This window comes from Eulemur rufifrons, chromosome 30 (genome assembly GCF_041146395.1).
Source record: "Eulemur rufifrons isolate Redbay chromosome 30, OSU_ERuf_1, whole genome shotgun sequence".
Taxonomy (NCBI): domain Eukaryota; kingdom Metazoa; phylum Chordata; class Mammalia; order Primates; family Lemuridae; genus Eulemur; species Eulemur rufifrons.
In genome coordinates, this window is record NC_091012.1 from 108,836,249 (window position 1) to 108,864,118 (window position 27,870).

The 27,870-nt window shown below is 39.3% G+C and overlaps 1 protein-coding gene across 5 annotated transcripts in view; it reads left to right on the top strand.

Annotated features, from left to right (window-relative positions):
* CASK (calcium/calmodulin dependent serine protein kinase) overlaps positions 1 to 27,870 on the top strand; it is a 363,551-nt gene that overhangs the window by 226,892 nt on the left and 108,789 nt on the right. For all 5 annotated transcript variants that reach the window (XM_069464106.1, XM_069464108.1, XM_069464109.1 and 2 more), the window contains exons 6-8: positions 3,137 to 3,239; positions 9,464 to 9,639; positions 13,838 to 13,960. In XM_069464106.1, coding sequence (XP_069320207.1) covers positions 3,137 to 3,239; positions 9,464 to 9,639; positions 13,838 to 13,960 — 402 coding nt within the window. The remainder of the gene's footprint in view (positions 1 to 3,136; positions 3,240 to 9,463; positions 9,640 to 13,837; positions 13,961 to 27,870) is intronic.

A 27,870-nucleotide genomic window follows, 5' to 3' on the forward strand; every position in this document is an offset into this window, starting at 1 on the left:
TGAAAGATATCTGTGTTTACTGTCTCTATTATCCTCTCTTCCCATTCTTTGATGAAGCTGGTCCAATGAGGGTTCTTTGTCTCCATCATGCCACCAAAACACTCTTATCAAGCTTTTCAGTGACTTCCAAGTTGCCAAATCTAACTGTCAGTTCTCATTTTAAATGACCTTAGTAACACTGATCACTATGAATTATTCTTACCTGAAAAAGTTTCTTCCTTGGCTTCAGGATTTCAAACTCTAATTTTCTTCCTGCTTCACAGTCTAGACATTCTCTTTCCTTTGCTAGATTGTTCTCATCTTCCTGACCTCAAATATTGTTGTGTATCGGGGCTCAATCCTCTGACTCTTCTCTATCAGTAGTCATTCCCTAAGAGATTTCATTCATTACCTTGGCTATAAGTAATACCATCTATATGCTGTTGATTCCCAAATTTCTACCTCTAACCCCAGCCTCCCCTTCACCCCGTCTTGTAAGATATTACATTCAATATGTATGAAACCAAATTCTTGATCCCCCATACAAACTCCTCCCCTGGCATTCCCCATATCAGTAAATGCCATCTTCATTTTCACTTAGAACAGAAACCTAATTGTCATACTTGTTTCTCTTTCACACCCACATCCAGCAGCAATTCCTGTCAGCTTTACCTTCAGACCATAAACAGAATTTGACCACTTCTCGTCCTCTCTGCTTCGGTTAATATCACTCTAGGCTAGTCCAAGCCATCATCTTCTCTTGCCTGGACAACTGCAGTAGCCTCCTAACTGATTTCCTTTCTTCCACTCTTGTGCTCCTACAATCTCTTCTCCATACAGCAGCCAGAGTGCTGCTTTCAAAACCTAAAACTGACTATAGTGCTCCCCTGCTCAAAACTCTCTAGTGGTTTCCCATCTCACTCAGCATAAAACCCAGAGCTTTGACCATGGCTTCAAGGCCTCAGATCTTAGATCACATTTCCTGCCACTCTGCCCCCTGCTCATCCTTTTCCAGACATGGTGGCTTCCTTCTGATTCTCTAAACATACCAACTCTCCTCGTGCCTCTAGACTTTTGTATTGACTGTCCTTCCTGTCTGGAACTTGCTTCCATGTGGCTTGCTCTTTCGCTTCATTCTGGTCTCTGTTCAGACATTACCCCATTACAGAGGTCTTCTCAGACCCCCCAGTTAAAATAGCAGCTCCCCAGTCCCCAAACCTGTAACATTTACCTCCTCACCAGCTTAATTTTTACCTCATAGTACCACTACCTGGCTTTACATTCTATTACTTTGCATTTATAGGTTTGTTTGTTTATTTTCTCCCATCCAAGTACTAACCAGGCACCCAACCCTACTTAGCTTCCGAGATCAGACAAGATCAGGTGCATTCAGAATGGTGTGGCTGTAGACTCTTTGTTGATTTTCTATCTTAAGTTCAAACTTTACAACTTGTCTCACTTAAGGATTTATTGAGAATGACTGAATCTACACTGATGAGCATTACATAGATTTCATTATAATACTAAAACATAAATATAATCAATAAACTATAAAGGGTATACATTCTTTGGCATTCCAACTTAAGCTTCTACTTCTTCTTCCTAAGAAGGTGATGAAAAAAACACTTGCAGAAGCATGGCCAGGAGACCCTGTTCGGGTCTAGTTTGTATTTTCTTCTGTATCATGCCCATCCTTTCTAGGCTCATTCATTTGCCATGTCCCACACTAGAATCATGCTAGGGGTATTGCTTTCTTATTCATTCTGTTGTCATTGAACCAACTGAAAGTTCTTACTGAGAGTAGTCTTTATCAGTTGATTTCTGTAGAGGTTTACTTCCTCTCCCATACACTCTTCTTGCTACTTCAGTGTCATGTTGTAGTTTACTCACTGTTCATTTATACACTTTCCTTCTCTCTTTCTCTTGCTTTCACAGACTCATACACACTTATATTTGAGAGCTCATCTCTCTTTGTGCTAGAATGTACTGTAAAGTTCTGTAAACTCTTTGGACAGAAAGAATAACTTCCAAAATAGAATCCTGATGCTCTCATTGGGCACAGTAAGGATCCTTCCCACTTCTGTGTATCAATATCAAACATTTCTCTGGGTGTACCAACTCAGTTTTATTGTACACTTTTTTTCATACCTACTGCCATGTTGGCTAAAACTTATCTAAGACTGTGTCATTTTATGAATGAGAAAGTATAGGAGAGAATAAAAAATTCTTTTGTCTTCCATGCCTAAAGAGTCTTGCCTTTTTCACTAGCCCATATTTTGAGAGCAGGTCAGATATAGTGTTAGTCATATTGGGGAGCATAGTATTTGAGCAGAGACCAAAGGCTCCCACAATTAAATTCTTTCCTGACACTAGCCCCAACAAGGTCCCAGAAAGAGACAGATGCAGAGGACAAGGTCCTACAAAGAAACCTTTATTGTTATCACAAAGCATGTGATACTTAGGGAGCCCTTCCCTGGTCAAACAGGCTCCTCCTAGGGGAGGATGTCTTTGCCCTGGACAAGGAGCCAGCCAAATAGGCTCCTTTCCCCTTCTTCTTTCTCACCTCCCACTCCCATAGAGAGGAAAGGCATGTCCAAAGAAAAGACATGCCCAGGAAGAGCACTGAAGTCCCTGAGAGCAAGGCTCAACTAAAGTCATTAAATTGGACCCATCCATTTACTACTCCTTTACTTAGGGGTGGAATGAATAAAGAAAAGAAAGAAGATAGGGAAAGGTGGACAAACAAAGGTCCATCAGCATCCCCCAAGGGCCAAAATACAATGGCTGTATAAGTAAAGTCAGAGGTTTCAAGAAACATATTGGCAGGAAATATAAAACACATTTTTTCTTAAATCTAAACTGTAACTCAAAGAAAGAGAATATTGCATAAAAAGGCAGAAAATGTATCTTTGTTTCTTGAACATCCATGCTTTCCGAGTAATTCTTAGCAAATAGTTCCTAAAAAATATTGGATGGAACAGGTATATCTTTGGAGAAATCAGCCAGAAGTGAGAATAGGACAATTCAAGCATCTAAAGTAATCAAAAGTTTTTAATGTGTTACTAAATTGTCATGTTACTTAGTTTTGTATAAACTGAATTGTTCATCTTCAATTTATCTTTGGGCTTATTTTTTGTTTGTCTGTTTTTCTTTTCAGCCCCACTGTGTTCTTCTCGCCTCAAAAGAAAACTCAGCACCTGTTAAACTTGGGGGCTTTGGGGTAGCTATTCAATTAGGGGAGTCTGGACTTGTAGCTGGAGGTAAGACCACTTTTTTAAAAATTTCCTTCAAAATCTGGTCACTTTCAGTCTGGTATAAAACTTTCAAGCTAAATATTAGCCTAACCTCAGTGTTTCATACCTCATTCCACCCTACTCCACCCCCCAAACACCATGAGATAGTTTTGAATTTAATAACTCTGTAGTCATAACTAGAACTTTAGTCCCTTAAGGATAGATTTTGACTTTTTTGTCTTTTTTTTTTTTTTTTGCTTTTTGGTAGAGATGAGGTCTCATTATGTTGCCCAGATTGGTCTCAAAGTGCTGGGATTACAGGCATGAACCACTGTACCCATCCAGACTCTATCTTCTTACTCTTTGTATCCCCAGCACTTAACAGAAGAGGCCCTACATAAAGAGATTAAAATAATGTTCAGAGAAGATAATATTGGGGGCATAGTGCCTTTTAAAGTTTAACCGTCCAGATAAAGTCAAATCTAAAATGTGTGGATTAGCCATTTCCAGGTATACATTGATGGCTAATTTTTAATTTCATACTGTTTTCCTTTTTCCATTTTTCAAAGAATCTTGTTCAATCCATCAATATGTGTATTTGCAAAGAACAAGCAGATGTAAATGCAGGCTGATTTTATTATTAACCAAAGCAAAACATAATTTTTAAATTCCCATGCCAGAATAAAAAGAAGAAAAGTTAAAATTGGAACTTACTTTCTTCACCAGTGCCCAGAGGTGGATGCTAATTACAGATTCAAGTATTTGGTTTGCTTATTTATTCCTTTCAATAGACTCCAGCTCAGAATGCTGCCCTGTTTTTAGTTCTATTCCTTAGTTTTGATACTACTTAGTTCCCCATTGTACAAACCGTCTTCTGGTCAATGCTTTCTCTTTCCTATCTCCAAGTACTGCCAGCCTTCACAAAGAGGAAAAATATGAAAATTATCAACAGAACCTTTTTAAACCTGTCATCTTTCAAGAATGCTTATGTTAAATTCAAATACCTGACAAATGATAAATATCAAAATAATAATCTAGACATTTCATTTAACTTAATTAATTGTAGCTAGAACACCAAGCAGTAATAAAATAGGCTACCTTCTGAAAAATGAGCCATAGGTCATCGTTGTATTCTTTAAATCTTTTTTTTACCACATTGCCCTCTAAAATTAAATCATGTTGAAATTTTCTTATAGTTTCATATTCTTTTCCAGCTAATCATTTGTAACAATATGCAAAACTAGAAGTTGAGTATAGTTTCAAAGAATGCTGATTTTTTTTTCCTTAATTCAAAACTTTCTGTTGGTGATTAGAAGACTGACCAAAGGGTCAGGTAGTAAAGCATAGTTTAATTCTTAGAATCATTGACTCTCAGGATTCCAAGGGGGTTTGAACTTCTCCAGTCTTATAACTAATGACTGAATTCTCTAGGAATATTCCCCCAAAAAATTGAGCTCTGGTTTAATTCCTCAGATGGAAAAGTATTCACTATATCTATCCCACAACAGTTCATTTCATTTTTGGAAAACTCCTCAAGTATTAAAAAGTTCATCCTTGCATTGAACCAGAAATCTGTCTTTCTGTAACATTCACCCAGCTGTCCTAATTCTGACTTTTGAAGACACTTTGAACAATTTTTATCCTTCTACATGGTAACCATGCAAATGTTTGAAGACAGCTACCATGTCCCCCTAAGTCTTATCCAAGTTAACTTCCCTAGGTTAATTTAGCCGTTCTTCATATAAACTAGTGCAGAGTCTCCTCACTATCCACAAAGTACCAGAACTGAACATAACACTGCTGGCTCATATTGATCTTGCAGTCTACTAAAAATCCTGAATTGTTTTGTTTTGTTTTTAAACAAATGTTACTGTTAAACTTACTCTAAAATCTGGTACATATTTATACAAATCACTCATGTGTTATGGGTACACAATTATATTAATAACAAATAATTTCTGATGATTACATCCCTAAGGTTAATGGGATGAAACGAAATGAATTCCTTTTGTGTGTTATATACTGGCCGCATATAATGACTTTGTTTCTGTTGCTCTGGATCTGCATCCTGTTAGTATTGAGAATGTCATGGGCTTTATATTTTATATTGCATCTTGATTGAAGGGGGAAAATAGATTCATGAGATTTACTTGGACATTTTCTCTGTGTTAATCTATTTTCCTTTAAATACATGAACCTTTCCCCAAGTTGTATATTTTTAAAGCTTGTATTCAAACTTTATTTTCTCCATGCTTCTAGAATTAAAATAATTCCTAATGGTCAAAGTATTGTCATATGTTAATACCTTTTCTTAATATTCTTGAAGTGACTTTAAGCATTACAATATTTTTAAAAGTATGAGTAGATAAGGAATAAATGATTTCTCTTAGAAAAAGCTTTCCTGTTGTTTAAGGTACTTTTGAAATTTTGCTAATATTTATCAACTTTAAAACAGAAAGCTACTTTCCTGTCAGTTGGAATCTTTGAACCCCCAGTCCTACAAATAGAAAGGAATTCTCTCTTGTATATATATTCCATACAGTAAAAACCTTTAAGTACATTTACACTTCCCCTGTCTGAAACTCAGCTATTTGGAAAATTCACTTATCCAGAATACAACTAGAAACCTAGAAAATAATTAATAAGAGCAGCAAAACTATTCCTACCCTCAAAAACCCATTCATGATCCTCTCAGTTGGGCATCTAAAGATATTCTTTCTGAGGCTGACCTGTTCCCACTTTTTATAAAGTTACATAGATGTGTGTTCCTTCATAGCTTGCACCCCATGCTATTCCCTCTCCTTGGAATACTTTTTATCTGGTTAACTCCTACTGTTCTTGAAATCTGAACTAACAATTGTCTCCTCTTAAAAGCAGGCTGATCTTCACCATCCTGAATTAGGTAGCCCCTATTCCTTCTCTTCCTTATTAACTGTAACTATCCGGGCTACATAGCTCTGGGTAGCACTAGATGCAGGGACTTGTAATCATATCAAAGACTAAGATTTGTAAGGGCAAGGGACACCATGGCTTATCTCTCTGTATGTCCACAGCACCTACGATGTTGTCTAGGACCTAGCAAGCACTTAGAAAATTGCTATTAAGTGAAAGAATCTGGTTGCTAGTCAGTATCCAGTTAACAGCAGATTATAATCAACAAATTAGGAGAAGCCAGTACTGAAGTAAGCATAGTAAGAGGAAAGAAATGAAAACCTGACAGAAAAAAATATATTGAGCAGACACCAAAACTTGGAACATGCAGCAGCCTTTTAATACCAAAGAAATCAACCCATATACACCTCTTAAGTTCCTGAGGGTGCTTTCTGTTCTATAACGTAGTTCTTTAATTGATATCCACAATGACAATTCTGAGTCATCAAGAAAAAGTTATGTGCAGCATTCTGTGTAAAAGAAGTCAGGAAATTGTAGAAATATAGCCATACAAAATTATTAAAGTAAAAAGGGTTGTGTGCATAAAGATTCAAATCCTAAAGTATTGAAAATATAGCTATTCAGAACAACTCTCTCCCTGAGATTCTAGGTAGGAAGATTTTATTATATTATCAAAATATATTTAAATATATATCTGAAGTATCTCAAACAATGACATTTAATTTGGTTTGGTAACTGGTTTCCTGTTCTTAGAATTTTGTGGTGAAAGTCATAAAAGTCAAGTGCTCACAAAGAAGGAAAAAGATTAACAGCAAAAACAAGGAGTTTGAGGAAGTTGGTATATATTAAAGATTAACTCCAGTCTTTTTCACAATCTACTGAGGTACATGAAATAAAAAGAACATTCCTCTATATTCTAACATGGTTTTTTCCCTATCATCTATGAGCAAATTCTTGAACCAAAAGACATGCATCTTCCCCAAGAATGAACACTGATTCTCTAGAACTAGGTAGTTTTGAATCCAGATAAATGGAGAGAACCTCCTCAGGATGGCTGGGAATGGCCATGGTGGCTGCAATTATTCCCCGAGTGAGGCCCCCATTTTGAGTTGCTTGACTCTTTCTTATATGGGAAGTGGTGTAGGAGTCAAGTTGAGTTTCAAAGCATCATCCGAACCATTAGCAAGTTACCCGACTGGTGCCCTGGAACCAGTGCCCTGGATGGTACCCTGAGTTCTTGCCCTGTGTTTTCCCCTCCTGTCCATCAGAACAAGGCTGTTAATGAAAGTAGGAGGCTCAGCTCCCATCACTTCAGCTTCTTTATATTACTTGAGGAAGCAAAATGGGACAATACAGAAATAAAAATATTTCTCTAATTAGGTCCTTCTAACCAGTAGAGTTTTCACTGACCTATTATGTATTTTAAATGAAAATATTTTCGCCATCAGAACCCTGAACTTAATCTCTTCTATTATGGGGGGAGGAAGGGAAACCATAATGATCTGCAGCAAAGGTATATCCCCAATACATAAGCTACGACAACTCCTCTATCTTTCTCCATCCCAACTGAGTTTGATCATCACTAGTAGAACTTAATGATACATTCTCTCTAGCTGGACCAGAAGATCTCTAAGGTCCTTTCAAAACTCTGAACTGGCCAGGCACAGTGGCTCACGCCTATAATCCTAGCACTTTGGGAGGCTGAGGCAAGAGGATCACTTGAGGCCAGGAATTCAAGACCAGCCTGAGCAATGTAGCAAGACCCCATCTCTACCAAATAAATACATACATAAATAAAATAAAACTCTGAACCACAGTTCTGAGCTCTAGATAAGGTATTACACAATCTTCAAAGTAAAAATTATCTTGGACTAAGTATAATGAAAGAGATAGAGAGAGACAAGAGGGAGGAAGGGAGGGGGCTGGGCCTGCATACATCTAGAAGAGCTGCCAAGTCTAGTGGGCAGTGCCCCATCCCACTATAATTTCCCTATAGTGTACAAGCCTTTCATTCCACAATAAAAGGAAAGACTCCTTTTAAGATATTGAGTTAAAGATGGTTACTAATGGGCAAACAACTGGTATCAGATTCCTCCCAGAAAGCTAGTTTTTGATACAGAAACAAAAGATCAAAGCAGATTGAATGGAGGGAGCTTCATGATTTTGCTTTGGTTTGTGTCATGTATTTGCTCTCCTTCAAACATTAATGTTAGGAGGAAACCAAAAATTCACATTATAACAAAACATTACTAACCATTGTTAATTGCTACAATCCATAAAATCAACTGAACAGGATTTGAGATTCAAATACATGTTCCAAACAATAGTTCTTAGCATTGGGTTTCATTGGGGAAATTTCCATTTGGCAGTCAAAAGCAATGTTTTTTTTTTGTTGTTGTTGTTGTTTTTTTTTTTAGGAGTTAGAACTGAGGTCCCTGTGGAAAGCACTCAGCCAAACTTTTTTTTTTTAATAATTTTTTTTAATTTCAGCATATTATGCAGGTACAAAAGTTTAGGTTAGGTACCCCTCCCTCCCCCCATTAGAGCTTCAAGCGTGTCCATCCCCTAGACATTGCGCATCACACTCATTATGTATGTATATACCCATCCCCTTCCCCCCACATCTGCCCAACACCCGATTAATGTTATTCCTAAATGTGCTCTTAAGTGATGATCAGTGAAACCAATTTGATGGTGAGTACATGTAGTGCTTATTTTTCCATTCTTGGGATACTTCACTTAGTTGAATGGGTTACAGCTCTATCCAGGAAAATACAAGAGTTGCTATATCACCATTATTTCTTATAGATGTGTAGTACTCCATGGTATACATATACCACATTTTATTAATCCACTCATGTACTGATGGGCGCTTGGGTTGTTTCCACACATTTCTTTTTCACTCCTGCCCCCTCCTCTCACTGCCTCTACCCCTGCCCCTCCCAACTCTTTCCTGAGCAGCTACAGACTCTGCCTGATGACTCTTCCACCTGCCTCTGAACTATATTTTTAGTGACTTTCAAACGTGTGAGAATTAGAAAATTTAAACTTATTCTTGAAGCAAGAACTATATAAATACCTACTGTGTAGCATGCAGAATTCAACAGGGAATGTCAGGGTTACAAGACAAAGTACCTATTCTGGGCTCAGTATTTTCAAAAGGTGATTAGATAAATAATCTTTTTTTCCTTCTGTGAACTTGATTTTATGAGGAAGGGAGAGGTGATGAGAGAGTATTTAATTTATGTTGGCAAACTTTTTGTTCAGGTTGTTATTGTTCTATTATTTTCAGCTTTCAAGTGGAAAACTCCATTTTATGTAAACATTTTTCCTTAATGATGTTGTTGCTTTAAATGTAGGACGCGTTGGAACACCTCACTTTATGGCCCCAGAAGTGGTCAAAAGAGAACCTTATGGAAAGCCTGTAGATGTCTGGGGTTGCGGCGTGATTCTTTTCATCCTGCTCAGCGGTTGTTTGCCTTTTTACGGAACCAAGGAAAGATTGTTTGAAGGCATTATTAAAGGAAAATATAAGGTAATGTATCATGAACATCTCGTTTTTCCATTGAGATTAAATTATCCTGAATAATATTTTTTGAAGTTACTGTCTTTGCTCACTGATTGACTGTCCTGTAGTTACCCAATCAGTGGAACGATCTTTGCTTCCAGCATTGATCTGGTAACCTTGTTAGGCAACACAGACGTCAAGTAAATTTCTGAGTTGTCAACTGAACTATATCATCCAGGTGAAGAAAACTTTTGTGGCCCTTCTTTGTGTAATTTGAGAATTGGGCTTCATTTTTAAAGGTTTTTGCTTAGTTTGTGAAGTTAAAATGGAAAGTCCATCTAGGTAATTCTAGTCATTCTTTATCTTAATTTTAAATTTATGCCAGCATAGCTGAAAAAAATTGCCATTTACATTCCTGGATAAACTGAAATGCCAGATCACAACTACATTCCATAATACAATATAGAGGCATTTCGATGTCACTTAAACATTAGTATTCTTCTTTGGCTACTATGTGGTAGAAACCTCATGTACTATCACAGACTTGTGATTAGTAAATTATTACTTTCATTATTAAAAAATGAAAAAGTCATTACTGACATTGTGAATGGCTAAATCAAAAAGACCTAATAACTTCTTGGAAATAAATAAGCTTAAGGTTGACTTTACTATCCTCAACTCTTCTTATACTTCTTTGCTCTGTACCACCACGTACAGCTGACAGGGACTAGGAGGCTGGGCATGGGAGGCATGAGGGTGGGTGTCTGGATATCAGGTCAAGGCAGTTTATGTTGGGGAAATTCTTTTTCCTCCCATTATTACTGAAACTCATATTTTCTATTCAACTGAATTACTGTTTCATTTTCTGCCATGCCTGCCAACATAAAACCAAACACAGGCTTATATAACACTAGACTCCAAAACTGTGAGGCTCCCTAAAGGTTTCTTTTCAATTCCTCAGTAATGTTAGAATTTAGGCTTTCTGGTTGAATTTTGCCAAGTGAAATCACAGATACTAACCTATGAAAAGAAACATGATTAGTAATGTATCAGCATAATAATTACTAGCAATAATGATAGCTAACTCAGACATAGCACTTATTCTATGCCAGGAACTGTTCTAAGCACTTTACTTATATTAACTCACTTAATCTTCACAGCAACTTGTGACTTAGGTACCATATATTAAAATATCCTACCAGCCTTTTTCAGTTATAAGCATTTGCTAATAATAGAATTTTTCCTTTGTTAAGTTGCTAACTTCCTGGTTTCCAAGGCAATGTGCTTCATTCCAACAGCCTCTGGTATTTGATTTTTCTATTTTTAAAACATTGAATGGTTATTTTTGTTTCTTGGTAAGAAACTTGGACTGTTCACACATGTCCAAAAATTAAATGATTTAAAAATTCCCTATTCCTAGTATTATAGTTAAGTCAGATGGATGGTGGCAGCTATATCATAATTTCTGTACCTGGAATTTGAAGCTTTGAGGTTAATAACTTATTCACTACTTTACTTAGTTAACCCCACCTCTAGTTTATCTTCATGGCTTTCCTTACAAAAGGCTTGGATTTTCAGCAGTTTAGTTCGAAATATAGATCCATCTCTACCATCTATGATGAACCTCATGGGCCTTTTTTTTTTTTTTTAATTTTCTTTTCTTTCTTTCTTTTTTTTTTTTTTTTGTTGTTATTTTTGCTCTGCTACATTAGGAAGGCATGGGCCTTTTTAAAAAAAAATACTGTGATATGATTCTGTCAACATTTCTTTTTTTATTTTTTGTTATGGAAAATTACAAACAAAAATAGTAGAACGAATAGTATGATGAACTCCCAGCATCAATAGTTGACATATGACCAATCTTGTTTTATCTATATTCCACATATTGCTAGATTATTTTAAAGCAGATCTCAAAATAACCATTTCTCCACCCTGGTGATTCTTAACAGAAGAACTATTAACAAAATCCTTGATTTCTATGGATATTTTTCAGAAAAGCTGGATGTTACCTTTTAAATGTAATACATTTAAATTGTCATAGTTTATAAACTGCTACTGGTCTTAAGTGATTTTAATATTTTAAATTCTCGTTTGTTAGCTTACTTGATCTTTTAAGGTAGATGTCACAGAGAATACTATTAGTATTTATGCTACATTTAACCTCAATTAACTTTTTAATAAAGGACAAAAATATATTTCCCAAACTATATATAAAAGATACAATGCTATCTTACATCGTTACAGGTAACCAGTTGATATCTACACAGCAAGATTCTAAGCTGCTGTGGCTTTGATATTCAAATAAGTAAGATTGTTTTATAGCCCTATTTTGTTCCCCCTTATAGACACAACCTCCCACATTAATTTTAGCTACTCATCTCAGCTGAAGGAAAACCCTGTATTGGACTCCCTCATAAAAAGGACAGGAGGGTATCCTTCTAAACCTCTACTCACTTCAGAAATCTTACCACCACTTTCAAATGATTTCTCCACCCTTTTGCCAAAGAAAAATCATTCAGACTTCAAAGAGCACATCAGCTCCAGGATGGGGAAGAGTGAAGGAACAAGGCTATCCAAGCCCTGTCTAATTATTTGCCTCCTTGTTTCAAAGTGATCAATTGACCACAATTACAACAGGATGACAATATTTAAACAGTTTCATGGAATTCATCTTAAAGGCATTTGACAAGCAGAAGTGGCTACTATTTGAAATTCTGCCCGTTAGAAACGTCCTTCAACTTTAAGAGCTGTCCCAAACATGGAGACACTTTTCACTCTCCATCTACAAGTACAAAGCCTCACATTAGCCAGAGCTGAGTATCTAATGCTAGCTCTTGGCCAAATCGTAATGACTCATTTGTACTGCAACGCAAGTACTGTGATTTCATTAGGCTTTAAATTGTTGTGGAGTTTATTCTCTATCTTTCTCCCTTAGAAGGTGACATAGGTCTCTGCCTGTTAAATCCATGCCTTTGCTTGAAGCTACTGGCACCAGGCACCTCACATAAGCTCAGCCCATCAGTTGGGTTCCCAGGCTTTACAATACGTTGACTAGGGAACGAGATCCTCCTCTGTCTCTACCTCCTTTCCCCACTTGCCTGCCCAAGCCCTAGCATTCTTTGAATTGTGTTATGATTTCTGGTCTCATACATATCCCTTTTCCCAGGAGCCTTCCAGCTCTTTCCTCACAGATCCACAGCCTTTTTCATAAGTCTTGTATCTTTTGAAAAACTCATAATTCTTTGTTTGATTCGAGTCAATTTATCATGTGGTTTAGTTGTCTCATCTCTAAAAGAGAGACAAATCTTCACTGAGGATGATATTCAAGCGAATTGGTTATTTTGTAGGGCCTATGGTAATAGTGTACTTTTTCCTAAATACTACAATTGATAATACAGTGGCCAAAATATCCTATTAATAACTTCACATAGTTCACAATTACTGCTGATCCCAATTTTTAAAAACAGTTTTGTTTTTCTTTTTTTGTCTTTTTGTTTTTTTTTTTTTTTTTTTGAGACAGAATCTCGTTCTGTTGCCCGGGCTAGAGTGAGTGCCGTGGCATCAGCCTAGCTCATAGCAACCTCAAACTCCTGGTCTTAAGCGATCCTACTGCCTCGGCCTCCCAAGTAGCTGGGACTACAGGCATGCACCACCATGCCCGGCTAATTTTTTTCTATATATATTTTTTGTTAGTCGGATAATTTATTTCTATTTTTAGTAGAGACGGGGTCTCGCTTTTGCTCAGGCTGGTCTTGAACTCCTGACCTCCAGCGATCCACCCGCCTCGGCCTCCCAGAGTGCTAGGATTACAGGCGTGAGCCACCGTACCCGGCCTTAAAAACAGTTTTTAAATATTTCTTTAAAATTTTTAAATTTTATTTTAGTCCTTTCTGGATCAACATATTCTAGTCTCTTTAGTCAAGGATCTAAAGTTAGAAGCTGGAATCATGAACGTTCTATTCTTCAATTATTAAAAATATTATAACCTATATCAATAAGAGCATATGTGTGGAATATTTACTGATCCAAATTCTCATGTAGTGAACAACAACAAAAGAATTGCATTTGTCCTTTTCTTCTTTCGAAAGCAAGCCTTTAGAATTAAATTTCTGTCCTTTGCTCTGAAAATTTTATTCACATTGAAGTAGTATAGGAATATTAAATAATAGTGAATGTTAACTTCTCATTGAAGATAACGATGTAATTTTCCTTTCCTCCTCCTCAGATGAATCCAAGGCAGTGGAGCCATATCTCTGAAAGTGCCAAAGACCTAGTACGTCGCATGCTGATGCTGGATCCAGCTGAAAGGATCACTGTTTATGAAGCACTGAATCACCCATGGCTTAAGGTACATGAGCACATAGGTCACCATCTACACTTGGTTTGAACACTTCCAGTGACAGGAACATATTGCTCTATAAGGTAGCCCTTGTCAACTTTTTTTTCTGAGCATTTTTCATTAGTTTTTGTTCATCTTGTTTGCTGTTCCTGCACATCATCTGCAAACATCTGAATAGAGAATATATTATTTGAGTGTCAGTCAGCTGTCAGACAGAGGATACAAGAGGATTAAGACAGAATACATCAGGGAGGAAGTCCTATTTGTTCTCTGCCAACACATGTTTCAAAAATATGCAACATGAACAAGTAAAATAATACCATGTTTTAATAATCGTCTTTATTCTGGGTGTGACTGTGTGCTTTATAGCATTAACTATTTTTCAGTAGATACTAGATATGAATATACTGTCTTAGGAGAAAGGCAGATTTTAAAAATTCTTTTTATATCCCATCCTGCCAATGAATATTAAGGAAAATTATAACTTGGGATGTCAATGAAACAGTATTGTTTGATTAAGACATTATACAGTTCAGTAATTCTAGGAAATTCTCACTTTACAGGTTACAAAACTAATACAGAGGTTAACAATCTTGCCCAAGGCCAGGTGTGGTGGCTCAAGCCTGTAACCACAGCACTTTGGGAGGCCCAGGTGGGAGGATCCCTTGAGGCCAGGAGTTAGAGACCAGCCTTAGCAACATAGTGAGACAAAAAATAGAAAAACTTAGCCAGGTGTGGTGGCATGTGCATGTGGTCCCAGCTACTCAGGAGGCTGAGGCAGGAGGATCACTTGAGCCCAGGAGTTTGAGGCTACAGTGAGCTGTGATCACGCCACTGCACTCCAGTCTAGGCAATAGAGCAAGACCTTGTCACGAAAAAAAACCCAAATCTTGCCTAAGTCACGAAAGTTGTCAGTGGTGGAACCAGGATTTTAAATTCAGCCTACCACTGCCCTTTCATTTGTGTGCTAGATCCTATCCCTTTTGCTTACTCGACAACATTGACCCAACAACTTCCTTCTTTCCTACATCATCAGTTTTCTATCTCTATTGGATCTAACATGCTGTAGCTTATCTTTATTATATACATACACACGCACACAGCCCCCTATACCTCTTCTTCTCTTAACCCTACAACCCCCTCCAGCTTCTGCCCCTAGTGTCTGCTTCTCTCTCTCTCTTTTTTTTTTTTTTTTTTTTTTTTGAGACAGAATCTTGTTCTGTCACCCTGGTTAGAGTGCAGTAGCATCATCACAGCTCACTGCAACCTCCAACTCCTGGGCTCAAGTGATCCTCCTGCCTTAGCCTCCCAAGTAGCTGGGACTACAGGTGCATGCCACCTTGCCTGGCTAATTTTCCTGTTTTTAGTAGAAACGGGGTCTCCCTCTTGCTCAAGCTGGTCTGAAACTCCTGAGCTCAAGTGATCCTCCCGCCTCGGCCTCCCAGAGTGCTAGGATTATAGGCATGAGACACTGTGCCTGGCCCCACTCTCTGCTTCTCTTGACAACAAAACTCCTAGAAAAAGTTGTCTGTACTACTCATGTTCTCCCAGTTTCTCCCATCCCTTTTCTTGAACCCACTCTAGTCACCATCACAATTCTATTAACTCCACTAAAATAGATCTTATCAAGTCACTACTGATCTTCACATTGCTAAGTCCAGTTGTAACATCCCAGACCTTGTCCTATCTTGGCCGATCAGCAACCTTAGACATCCATCCTCCTAAAATGCTTCCCGTGGCTTCCATGACACCACTCTCTCCTGGTTGCCCTTCTACCTCTCTGGCTGTTCCTTCTCAGATCTTGCTGATTTTTTCTCATTTCCCCACACCCACCTCTCCACATTGGAATGCTATAGCCTTCTGTCCTTGCTCTTCCTCTTTTTCTTTATTGAAGGTAGAAAAACTCAAACTGTTTTTTCTCTGCTCTCACACCACACAACAATCAACATAGAAAACCAGAAGAATTCTGTGACCAAATATGTGGAGATTTCTCCCCATAAACAAGCAAGCAATCAACCCTGAAATGGGCACCAGCTGGGTGTCCTCTAATTCAATTCTGACACTATCTATGTGCAGATAGCATCAGATCCCACAGGTTGAGGGCTCAGACCCAGAAGACCATCCCCCTCCTTCAGACAACAGTCACAAGTCCAGGCCTCTGGAACTTCTGACCAACCAGCTATAAACTGGGGACCCCATGACCCCTCCACTTTGGGTTCAATAAATATGGTAGAATAGCTCACAGAACACAAGAGAAATACTTACTTAGATCTACTGGTTTATTATAAAGAATATTACAAAGGGTACAGAGGAAGAGATGCATAGGGTAAGCTATGGAGGAAGGGGTGCAGAGCTTCCATGCCCTCTCTACGTACACCACCCTCCAGCAACCTCCACGTGTGGAGCTATCTAGAAGCTCACTGAACTGTGCCCTTCTACATTGGGTTTTATGGAGGCTTCATCACATAGGCATGATTGATTAAACCATTGGCCATTAATGATCAACTTAACCTTTGGCTCCTCTCCCCTCCCAGAAGTAGGGGGTTGGGGATGAAAGTGCCAGCCCTCTAATCCTGCCTTGGTCTTTCAGGTGACCAGCATCATCCTGAAGCTACCTATGAGCTGCCAGCCATCAGTCAATACAAGCATACAAAAAAACATCACTTTGGAGACTCTAAGGATTTTAGGAATTGTATGCCAGGGAACAAGGTCAAAGACCAAATATATATTTTACAATATCACAGTCCACCTTTGCTCTTTGAACCCAGATCCATTACATCAAAAGGATGTACGACTCAAAAGATACTGCCACATTACTAGAATCTCATTCAATCATTAATAATTAGTGCAGTCCATCATCATATGGTGTGAATATGTCTCCCAGGGTGAGGCCATTCAGGTTTGCAGACTTCCATTGATCTTGTCAGGTTCTGAAAGCAGGAGTGGTCTCTGCTAACATATGCCTTTCAGGCATTTGGTATGATTGAACTAAGAGACAATGTCATCTCTTGCTCTGAGCCTCTTTCAGATTGTTAATGTAATACTGGATGTCCCTGAATTCATAGCCCATTTATTTATTCCTTTGCCCTCAGGTGATATTCTTGTCTGTATTAATAACCTTTTGCAAGGGACATTAGAATCGACACTGTGCTGGTCTAGACTGCAGGCAGCAATACTAGTCTAGCGAGTGCCTTCCCCTCAATCCATTCCCATTCAGATAGGGTAAGGCTACACATGGGCAAAGCTACTGAGCTATTTTTACCACCAGGCAATATAGCTGTATTCACTCTTAGCCCCAATTTTGCCATATGGGATAAAGGCACAACCCACCCCCCATCAGGCCTTAGGAATTCGGACATCAGGTTGAAATATATTCGTTATTGTTTCTTGTTTGGGAATCTTCCCTATTACTAGAAGGTGCGGTTGCAGCCCTAGTCCTAGGAACACAGTATCAGGTAGGGAAAAGAAAAAAAAAAGTTGAGGTGATGTGGGGAAGAAAGAAAAAAGTATAATCATACCAGCGTACTCCTCCCTTGGCAAGAATTGCACAGTCATACCAGCATCTTCCTCTACCCCCTCTTCCCCACATCAACCAGGTAATCGGGAAAATCTAGTGGGGACACTGCCTAGTCCCACTCATGTTGAGTGAGTGAGCACGTACCTGTGAAGACAAGTAAGCCAGCCCCTCATGCTTGTATCTCCCTTTGCTTTAGACAACCAATGTTTTAATTGCCCATTCTACTTCTGTATCAAGCTATTACTCTAAGGAAAATCTCTACCAATTGTTGAACATTATGGGCTGTATAGTATGTTCGTTGGCCTGAAGAAATGATTTTCAGCTGTCCGAATACATGCAATATCGTCTCTTCTGGTTTTCTTATGGCACTCTGAGCATTTGCATCTTCCACAGCAGCAAAGCCCAGTCCAGAGTCAGTGTCTATTCTTGTCAATACCCATTTGTAGATCCCCAGAGCTACCAGCACCAGTCTCACTTGCCAGCCACGTTCAGGGCCTTCCCACCACGGAATCTACCCCATACCCATCAGCACTTTTTCTGTCTTTTGCTGGCAAATAGAAAACTCTTATTGGCATTTTGTGCCTGAGAGGGGTGCAAGAGGAACATGTCTAGATTCAGCCCATCTCTGCGCTGCTGCAGTAGCCCCATACCCACACATTGCATGAACCCAGGTGGCCACCTCAAGGGAGCACACGGGGATCTCTGCTTTTCGATTCCAATCACCTCCCTAACCTGGAAGGGGGCTCTTCTAATGGCCATTGACATTTCCTACTTTAACGCACCCCTCAAGTTTCCATAGGGCCATGCTTCATATGGGCATCCCTTGAAAGGGCAGATTTTCATTGCCCTTCTGCCTGACCATGTGGCCAGGCCACTGGCCACTGCCCATGAGTCAGGAAAAGCCCAAAAACAAGGATTTTCACCATTTGTTCAATTCTTTCATCACTGCTAGGAACATAGCATGTAATTCAGCCCAACAAGCTAATTTTTTTTTTTTACCTTTTTTGATCAGAGTAGCAGCTGTCCAAGTAGGATGTTTTCCCTTCACCTTGGAACTTCCATCTGCAAACCCAGCAGCTCTTGGGTGGTCAGTTCAGAGCTGTTTATAGAGCACTGTCCAAGTGAAAGTACAATCCAACAGCTCCTCACACAATTCCAGAGTCAGTCCTAGGGGAAACAGAGGCTCCTTGCTTGTGAATCTCCTCCTGACACTCCCCAGATAGCATGAACCATTAGCATACATAGTATAAACCATTTCCATTTTATTGTGGAACACTTCTGGGCACTGCCGTCCTCATTATCATGTTTCTCTTACACCACCCAAGACAGCATGGCTGTCTCAGGCATCAGGATCATCTTACGTCCCTCAGTCATAGGGGTAGCTTCAGTTAATGTATCATAGCTAGGCAGTAAATGCCCCTGAATAGAAATTCTCTAGTCCAAAATCCCAGTAGCCTATTGAGAGGTGCTCACAGGATTTGCAATAAGCCCCAGTAAACACTCCACCAAGGGTTATCAAATGGAGGATTTGTCCTGACCAGCACCCCAGCTTCTACTATACACTGTGTAAGCTTACACAATCTTACCGGTTCCTATTTAGCCCCATTTAGCTTGTCCAGATAATATCGGTACGAGGGCAGATTTATATTCCTTCTCTTTTACAGTACTAGCTATGGGAAACATTGCCCAGTCAGATACAATGTCCATCCCCGTAATACAATCAGGTAAAAGAGATGCAACCACTTCACATAAAAGCGTGTTCAAATGTACCAACTCCCCTATAAACATTTACCTTAGTTCCATCAACTCTTACTTTCCTAACTTCAGCCTCCATGAGGACTTTATCAACAGGTTTTGGTTTGACAATCCTAGGTAGGGGAAGTGGTTCCCACCCAACATAATATCCAGTTCCATAAAACATTTAGTAAAGGAGACACAATTTCTTTACATAAAGCCTGTTTAAACATTGCAACTTTCACAATCCTGTCAACCCTTACATTTCTATGTTCTAGTCCCAGGAACTTCTCTCTTCTCCACCCACAGACCATTTTACCCTGCCCAGTACAAAAGGCTCAGAGTGCCCAGCAGGGGGTGGAGCCTAGGGACCTTGGCCCTTTTGTCAGTCTTTGTCTTGATTAACCTGCCTCCATATTGCCCCAAGCAATTGTTGGTCAGCTTTCTCTTTGTAATCTCTGCCTTCTGACTTTTTCAGTTTCTCCAGACTGGGATAAATACAGCAGCCTGTTTGGAACCCCTTAATGTTGGGGGAACAGTGGACGTTCCCTCTGGCCCACCCAGCCTTCAGTACTGTTGTATTAAGACCTTTGTTTTAACCCCATCAATTTCCATTTTATTTACTCCATTTCTTAATAACCATCTAAAGATTTCCAGCCTGTTGTGACGAGTCCCGTGACTCTCCCCTTTCTTTTTCTCTTAGTTTCAGCCCATTAAAATTTTCTTCACTCACCTTATTTCTTAATCACCATCTAAAAATGTCCACCTTCCTGGACTCATCCTGGGATGAGTCCTTTGATCTTCCCCTCTGCCTTTCCTTCCCCATTTTCTTGTTAATTACCTTCCTGTTTTTATTAGCATCTGTAAGACCCATGAGGGGAAGCTGAGACAGCAAATTTGATAAGGCTTCTCTGGCCACAGCTCAGTTTTGCAGCAGTAAGGTTCCATGGGTGCCCATGCAGAAGGGGCCCCCTTAACCACAGCATTTACCATGATCTGGGCAATGGGCGTATTCAGTGGGTAAGTGTCCTGGTCATCATAAAGCCAGTCCCACATGGCTTGCAAAGGAACCACATCAGCTGCTTCATCTGGGGTGCTCCACTGGATATGTATAGTTGTAGTTGGGCAGCCCCCCTTCTTAGGGTAACTAGAACTTACAGTAGCTTTTGTCCAGACCACCAGGCTGGCCATTCCCTCAGGAATAACCTCCAGTGTTCTGGATTGTATATGCCTAACTGCGATTATTCCATAGTGAGCTGTGGGTCCTGTATCCACCCAAACATGCTCTTCTACTCCACAGCATTTAAAACTAAAGATACTGCTCCTAGATTAGTTACTCTCACAATCCATTTTAGTAAAGGCTTCTTAGGAAGCTTATACTCGTCAGCAAAAGGAAACAATTCCTTCCCACTACACCCTCTGGTTTCAGTAGTTTTGCCCTTCCCCCACGTGGATTGCCTTCTCAGTAACCACTTTAAGACCTAAGTCTTAAAGGTACTTTCTGTTGTCCCTGCATAATTTTTGCCTTGGAGGTCAGCTTGGAAGCTCAGACAGACTGAAATCTGAGCTTGGTCTAGCATCAAGGCCTGACCCGGCACTCTCTTTTGTTGTAATTTCATTTTAGCTATTGCAGATAACAACCACCAAGGGATTGAATGAATATTTCACTGTTTTCTTATTAGTCTACATTCCCTTAGGCATCCAGTGAATCAGCACCCCAGGAGTTGGATCCATCTCTAAATTCCACTGGTAACTTTTACCTTGGGTAACTGATTGCAGCACAGCCGCAGCTCTATACCATGGGTGACCATGTAGCCAGCCTGGAATCAAAGGTTCCTTCTACCCCACCCTTTCCTCCTTTCTCTTTCCAAAGCACAGGTTTCTGTGAGCCAGGGGCATTCTAGCACACCCTACTTCACTGATACCAATTAAAGGTGGAAAAACGCAGACTGTTTTTCTTCTGCTCTCATGCTACACAGCAGTAATCAACACAGAAGACTTTGACTAAATGTGTGGGGATATCTCCCCACCAACAAGCAAGCAATCAACCCTGCAGTGGATACCAGCTGGGTGTCCTCTAATTCAGTTCTCACCCTATCAAGTTGAGTATGGCCTCAGATCCCCCAGGTTGAGGGCTCAGTCCCCAAGACCGCCTCCTCTGGCCCTTTCAAACACCAGTCACAAGTCCAAGCCTCTGGAACTGTGAACTGACTGGCTATAAATCAGGAATCCCAAGACCCCCTCTTTGGGTTCAATTAATTTGCTAGAGCAGCTCACAGCACTCAGGGAAACACGTTTACCAGTTTGTTACAACAAATATTTTATAGGATACAGATGAAGAGATGCGCAGGGTGAGGTATGTGGGAAGGGGTGCAGAGCTCCCATGCCCTGTCCAGGTGCACCATCATCTAGAAACCTCCATGTGTTTAGCTGTCCACAAGTTCCCTGAACCCAGTCCTTTTGGGTTTTTATGGAGGCTTCATTACATAGGCATGACTGATTAAACCATTGCTGATCAACTCAACCTTCAGCTACTCTCTCCTCCCAGAAGTTTGGGGGTGGGGCTGAAAGTCTCAGCCCTCTAATCCTGTCTTGGTCTTCCTGTGACCAGCCCCCATCCTGAGGCTATCTAAGGGCTGCTAGCCATCAGTCAATACAAGCATACAAAAAGACTTTCACTTTGAAGTTTCTAAGGATTTTAGAAATTTATGCAAAAAAAAAAACGGGTTGTAAACCGAATGTATATTTTACAGTATCACATCTATCTATACTCAGGCCCTTGGAGAGCTCATCTAGTTTAGATGCCTTTAAATGGTATCTGTACATCAGTGACTCCTTAATCCAGGCCTCTGCCCTGAGGTATTCTTTTTTAATTCATTATATAGTTTGGCTTCCTGATACCTGTCTGATTTCACCCCTTCCTACTCTCCATTCTTTTATTCTATTCCCCTCATGTTGTCTTCCTTGCTATTCTTTAGACCGCAGGTACATAACTGCTTCAGCACCCTTCTGTTAGTCATGATCTTCCCCTAGAACACTCTTCCTTCAGATATCTTCTTGGCTTCTTCCCTCACCATCTTCAGGTCTTAGCTTAGGTATCAGTTTCTTAGTAAGACCTTTGCGGATCACCCTCTTTAAAACTGGGGGAAAGGAATGCCCCCTGTCACCATTATTCCTTAGCCTCCTTCCTTGCCTTATTTTTCTCCATAGCATTTATCACCATAAGACATAGTTTACTTATTTATTTTTTGTCTACCCCATAAAATATAAGCTACATAAAGGTGGGAATTTTCAGCTCTTGGTTCATTTCTGTCTAGCACCCACCTTAAAAAAAAAAAAAAAATGTGTGGCACATAGTAGGTGCTCAGTAAATATTAGTGATTTTATAAATGAATAAGTGTTCATTATATTATACCATGCTACTTCCCTAGAGATTGTACAAATCAATAAGATATATAAAAATATAGATTAATAATGTATCTTAGGGCTGGGGGCAATAGCTCATGCCTATAATCCTAGCACTCCTGGGAGGCTGAGGCGGGAGGATTCCTTGAGCTCAGGAGTTTGAGACCAGCCTGAGCAAGACCAAAACCCCATTTGTACTAAAGAAAAAAATAGAAATATTAGCTGGGTGTGGTGGCATGCTTCTATAGGCCCAGCTACTCGGGAGGCTGAGGCAAGAAGATTGCTTGAGCCCAGGAGTTTGAGGTTGCAGTAAGCTACGATGATGCCATGGCACTCTACCCAGGGCAACAGAGAGAGACTCTGTCTCCAAAAAATAATAATAATAATGTATCTTAGTGGTGATGACATGGAATAATATTACAGAACAATTTTGAGATTCCAGTGGATCTTGATTCTCCTTAAGAATATTACTTCTCAAATATACATTCAACCTCTGATACTCAGTACTATTAATAGTTATTCCTGATTTCCCCCAGAAAAGAGTAGGTAAACAGTTCTTAGATACTTTCTTAGTATTTTTTTTCTCTCAGACATATAATGAACAGTTATGGAGGAATTCCTATTTCTCCTTTGCTTTTCTCAGTTTCTCCATAATGGGGACCTTTTGTTCATCAGAAGCTAGTCTAAATGACAGATAACAATGAAAATGGCAGTCATTTTAGTGATTTCTAAGATCCTTCAGAAGATGTTTTAGCATTATGTAGTACATACTTATAGTAGCTTTGAAAACTTATCTTGGCTAATAACATATTTGTTTTTGGAAACCCATATTCCTACCAATGATCATAGTTCTTGTTCTAAGTAATCTGACCTTAATACATAAAAGATTTCTGGCACCAGAAAAACAAAAGACAAAGGATATCAGTAACTTTTTAAAAGTTCCAGAAGACTGAGCTCAGTGCCACATGCTATGTCTGAAGTATAGTTTAACATCAATCCTTATGAGTCATCTGAAAATGAAAGAATTCAATGAGAGTGTTATCTATCTGGTGAAAACAGACTTATATTTCAATACTTGTCCGTGTGTATTTGTAAATCATTACTATGTATGTAAGTGGTGTTAATTTAGAATGACTAAAATTGAAGCTGTGGCTGAAATGTGAAAAACTCCTGAATAACTGCAAAATGAAGAAATAAAATGATGAAAATCCTTGTAATGAAGAGTGCCCAAAGTCGTAGTACCATTGCTTTATGTCAAAAAAAAAAAAAAAAAAAAAAGATAAGAAATTGTCTTTTTGGTAAAACCTCAAGAAACACAATGTCCTCTTCAATTATTTCATATCAAAAAAAGAATTTGAGTATTAGACTAAGTAATACGTGAATGTCTTATGTCTTATGATTGTTAAATTATACCTGTTTAAGACCTTTATCTATCTGAATTAATGATGCTTGCTGTGAATATTTATTCCAACAAAAGTAAGCCAACTAAGATTGTACTTTCCTCGTACATAGTTGAGCTCTTCTCACATCCTTTATAGCCTTAATATGTAGACTATAAATTATATTGACTGTAATAAAAGGTGGAAAGGGTATTTATCTCAGGCTAATCAATTTGAATTGTGGAAAAGTCAATCAACACACCAATTAAACGTGTATTCAGTATCTAGTGTGCACAAGGGACTATGAATCATATACTTCATTAAAGTGCAAGGCAAATTGCTATAGAAATTTTTCTGAATTCATATCACATTATTATTAGTGCCAGGAGGGAATATTTAATACAGAAAAATATTTTTTACTCTGTTGTCTCATTTATAATGCCTTGAAGTTTTTTTTTATTGCTTGCTTATTTTCTGGTAAGAGATACTTTAACAGACTTTTTTTTTTTTTTTTGAGGCAGAGTCTCACTCTGTCGCCCAGGCTAGAGTGCCGTGGTGTCAGCATAGCTCACAGCAACCTCAAACTCCTGGGCTCAAGTGATCCTCCTGCATCAGCCTCCCGAGTAGCTGGGACTATAGGTGCATGCCAACACACCTGGCTAATTTTTTCTATTTTTAGTAGAGACAGGATATCCCTCTTGGTCAAGCTGGTCTCGAACCCCTGACCTCAAGCGATCCTCCCGCCTCAGCCTCCCAGAGTGCTGGGATTACAGACGTGAACCATTCACTGTGCCCAGCCATGGACTTTTTTTTAATCTCATGATTTCATCATCTTAGAAAATATAAGAAATCATAATTGAAGCATAATTTTATTTTTTTTTAAAAAAACCTTTTTGTCCTTATCTCTCTCTCCACTTCACCTTAGTGAATGGTGAGCAGAAAAGGTGTTCACTAGAAATAGACTTCACAGTCAAATACATAGTAAATTTCCCAATCTCTTGGAAAGAAAAAGGCATAGCGAGGCTATGAAATAGATTTTCAAATGATGCTAATATAACAGAAAGACACAGAAAGGATTCTGTCCTGCAGCAACCACCTGTTCTCAGTTTTTTAGCTAAAGAGAGTGGGCTTTTTGGGGGGGAGCATTTTGTCTACTCTCCTAGTCTTAGAAGTTTATAGGTTGCAGGCTGCTCTTACACCCAGACTGGGCTATATTAGGAGGCCAAAAAAAAAAAAATTGGCTATTACACCACAGGACTGCCCTTCAAGTTGTGGGATCCCTACTCATTCTACCTTCTTTTCTCCAACTTTCAGAGTCTTCAGTTAGTTGCTTTATATATCGTATCCAGGGTTTTTAGTGGAATTAGTGGAGACATAAGATGAACTGTGCATATTCTGTCTCGTCACTGGCTAGTCACTTTAATGCTTCACTTTTGAATCTTCAATTTCCTTGTTATCAATAACTCTGGCCAAAACAGTAGACTTTAGAAAAACTGTTTATTCTGTTGAATAGGGCATTTAAAAAATCATCTCCAATGCCTGTTTCTTGCTCTAGAATCCAGGCCTGACATGCATCTTTCAGGCTGCCTGCCTCAGCCTTCCCTATCGCAGTCAGTGCTCGCACTGAAAACCTTGCTGTTGTCATTGACTCTTCTCTTTCTCTTGTACCCCACATCCAATCTGTCAGAAATCCATGTTCTCTCTACCTTCAAAATATATACAGAATTAAGAACTTTTGTTCTTTGAAAAATATTGTTAAGAGGATAAAGAAACAAGCCACAAACTGGCAGTAAATATTTACAAATTATATATCTGAAAAGGACATATATCCAGAATATGTAAAGAAGTCTCAAAACTCAATAATAAGAAAACATACAACCCAATTCAAAATGGGAAAAGATTTGAACAGACACTTCAACAAAGAAGATATACAGGTGGCCAATAAACACAGGCAAAGATGCTCACTCAGCCTCATTAGTCATTAGGGAAATACAAATTAACACCACAGTGAGATACCTGTACACATGTATTAAAATGGCTAAAATCAAAACGACTGACCATAACAACTGTTGGTGAGGATGTAAAAGAATTGGAACTCAGGCACTGCTAGTGGGAATGTAGAATAGTACAACCACTTTGGAAAACAGTTTGGCAGTTTCTTGAAAAGTTAAACATACTCCTATCATATGCCCCAGCCATTCTACTCCTTAGTATTTACCTGAGAGAACTGAAACATATCTTCATACAAAGACTTATACATGAATGTTCACAGCAGCTTTATATGGCATAGCCAAAAATTGGAAACAAGCCAGGGTCCATCAACAGGTGAAAGGATAAACAAATTATGGGGTACATCCATACAGTGGAATACCACTCAGCAGTAAAAAAGAATGAACTATTGATACATGCAACAACATGGATGAATTCAAAATCATGCTGAGTAGCAGCTGGATAATAATGAGCACACACTGTATGATTCCACTATATAAAGTTCTAGAAAATGCAAACTCATCTTTATTGGCACACAGTAGATCAGTGGCTGCCTGGGGATGGGGAAAAGGGATTACAAAAGGGCACAAGGATACTTTTGAGAGTGATGGATATGTTCATTATCTTGATTGTGGTGATGGTTTTATGGTTGAAGACATATATCAAAACTTATCAATTGTACATTTTAAATATGTGGCATTTATCATATACTAATTATACTTCAGTTAAGCTTTTGGGGGAAAACAAAAAGCAAATAATATTTAAGAGTCTCTCTTTTGCCATTTTTATTATTTCCATCTGGTTTCATCCACCATCATCTTTCACCTGGATTACTATAATGGCCACTTAACTGGTCTTCCTACTTTTTCTTTTTTTAAAGCACTTATCCCCTTCCAGTCTATTTTCAGCTCAACCACCAGGGTGTTCCTTTAAAGTTAAATCATGGCCCAGGTGTGGTGGCTCACACCTGTCATCTCGGCACTTTGAGAGACCAAGGCAGGACGATCACTTGAGGCCAGGAGTTCGAGACCAGCCTGGGCAAAATAGCAAGACTCCTATCTCTACAAAAAATATATATAAAAATTAGTCAGGCATGGTGATGCATGCCTGTAATCCCAGCTATGTGGGAGGCTGAGGCAGGATGATCCGTTGAGCCCAGGAGTTTGAGGTTACAGTGAGTTATGATCAAGCCACTGCACTCCAGCCTGTGAGACAACAGTGAAACCCTATCTCCAAAAAAATAAATAAAACATAAAGTTAAGTCAGATCATGCTACTCTAGCTCAAGATTCTCCAATGGCTCCCTCTCCCACTCAGAAAAGAAGCCAAAAGTGTTTCATGGCTCTTCCCCAGCCTTGTCATGTCTCTGATCTGATCCACTGTTCTCCCCACACCCGATCACTTCACTTTGCACATGCATTCTTCTCCTTGCCACTTCTCGAAAATTCCAGACACACTCCCTCCCTTGTGCCTTTGCATTGATTGTTCTTTCTGCCTAGACCACTCCCCTCACCTCTTTTTTTTTTTTTTTTGGAGACAGAGTCTTGCTTTGTTGCCCTGGCTAGAGTGAGTGCCCTGGCGTCAGCCTAGCTCACAGCAACCTCAAACTCCTTGTCTTAAGCAATCCTATTGCCTCAGCTTCCCAAGTAGCTGGGACTACAGGCATGCGCCACCGTGCCCGGCTAATTTTTTCTATATATATTTTAGTTGGCCAGATAATTTCTTTCTATTTTTAGTAGAGATGGGGTCTCGCTCTTGCTCAGGCTGGTCTCGAACTCCTGACCTCGAGCGATCCTCCCGCCTTGGCCTCCCAGAGTGCTAGGATTACAGGCGTGAGCCACCGCGCCCGGCCCCTCACCTCTTTTGAATGTCACCTTCTCAATTGGGCTTACTCTG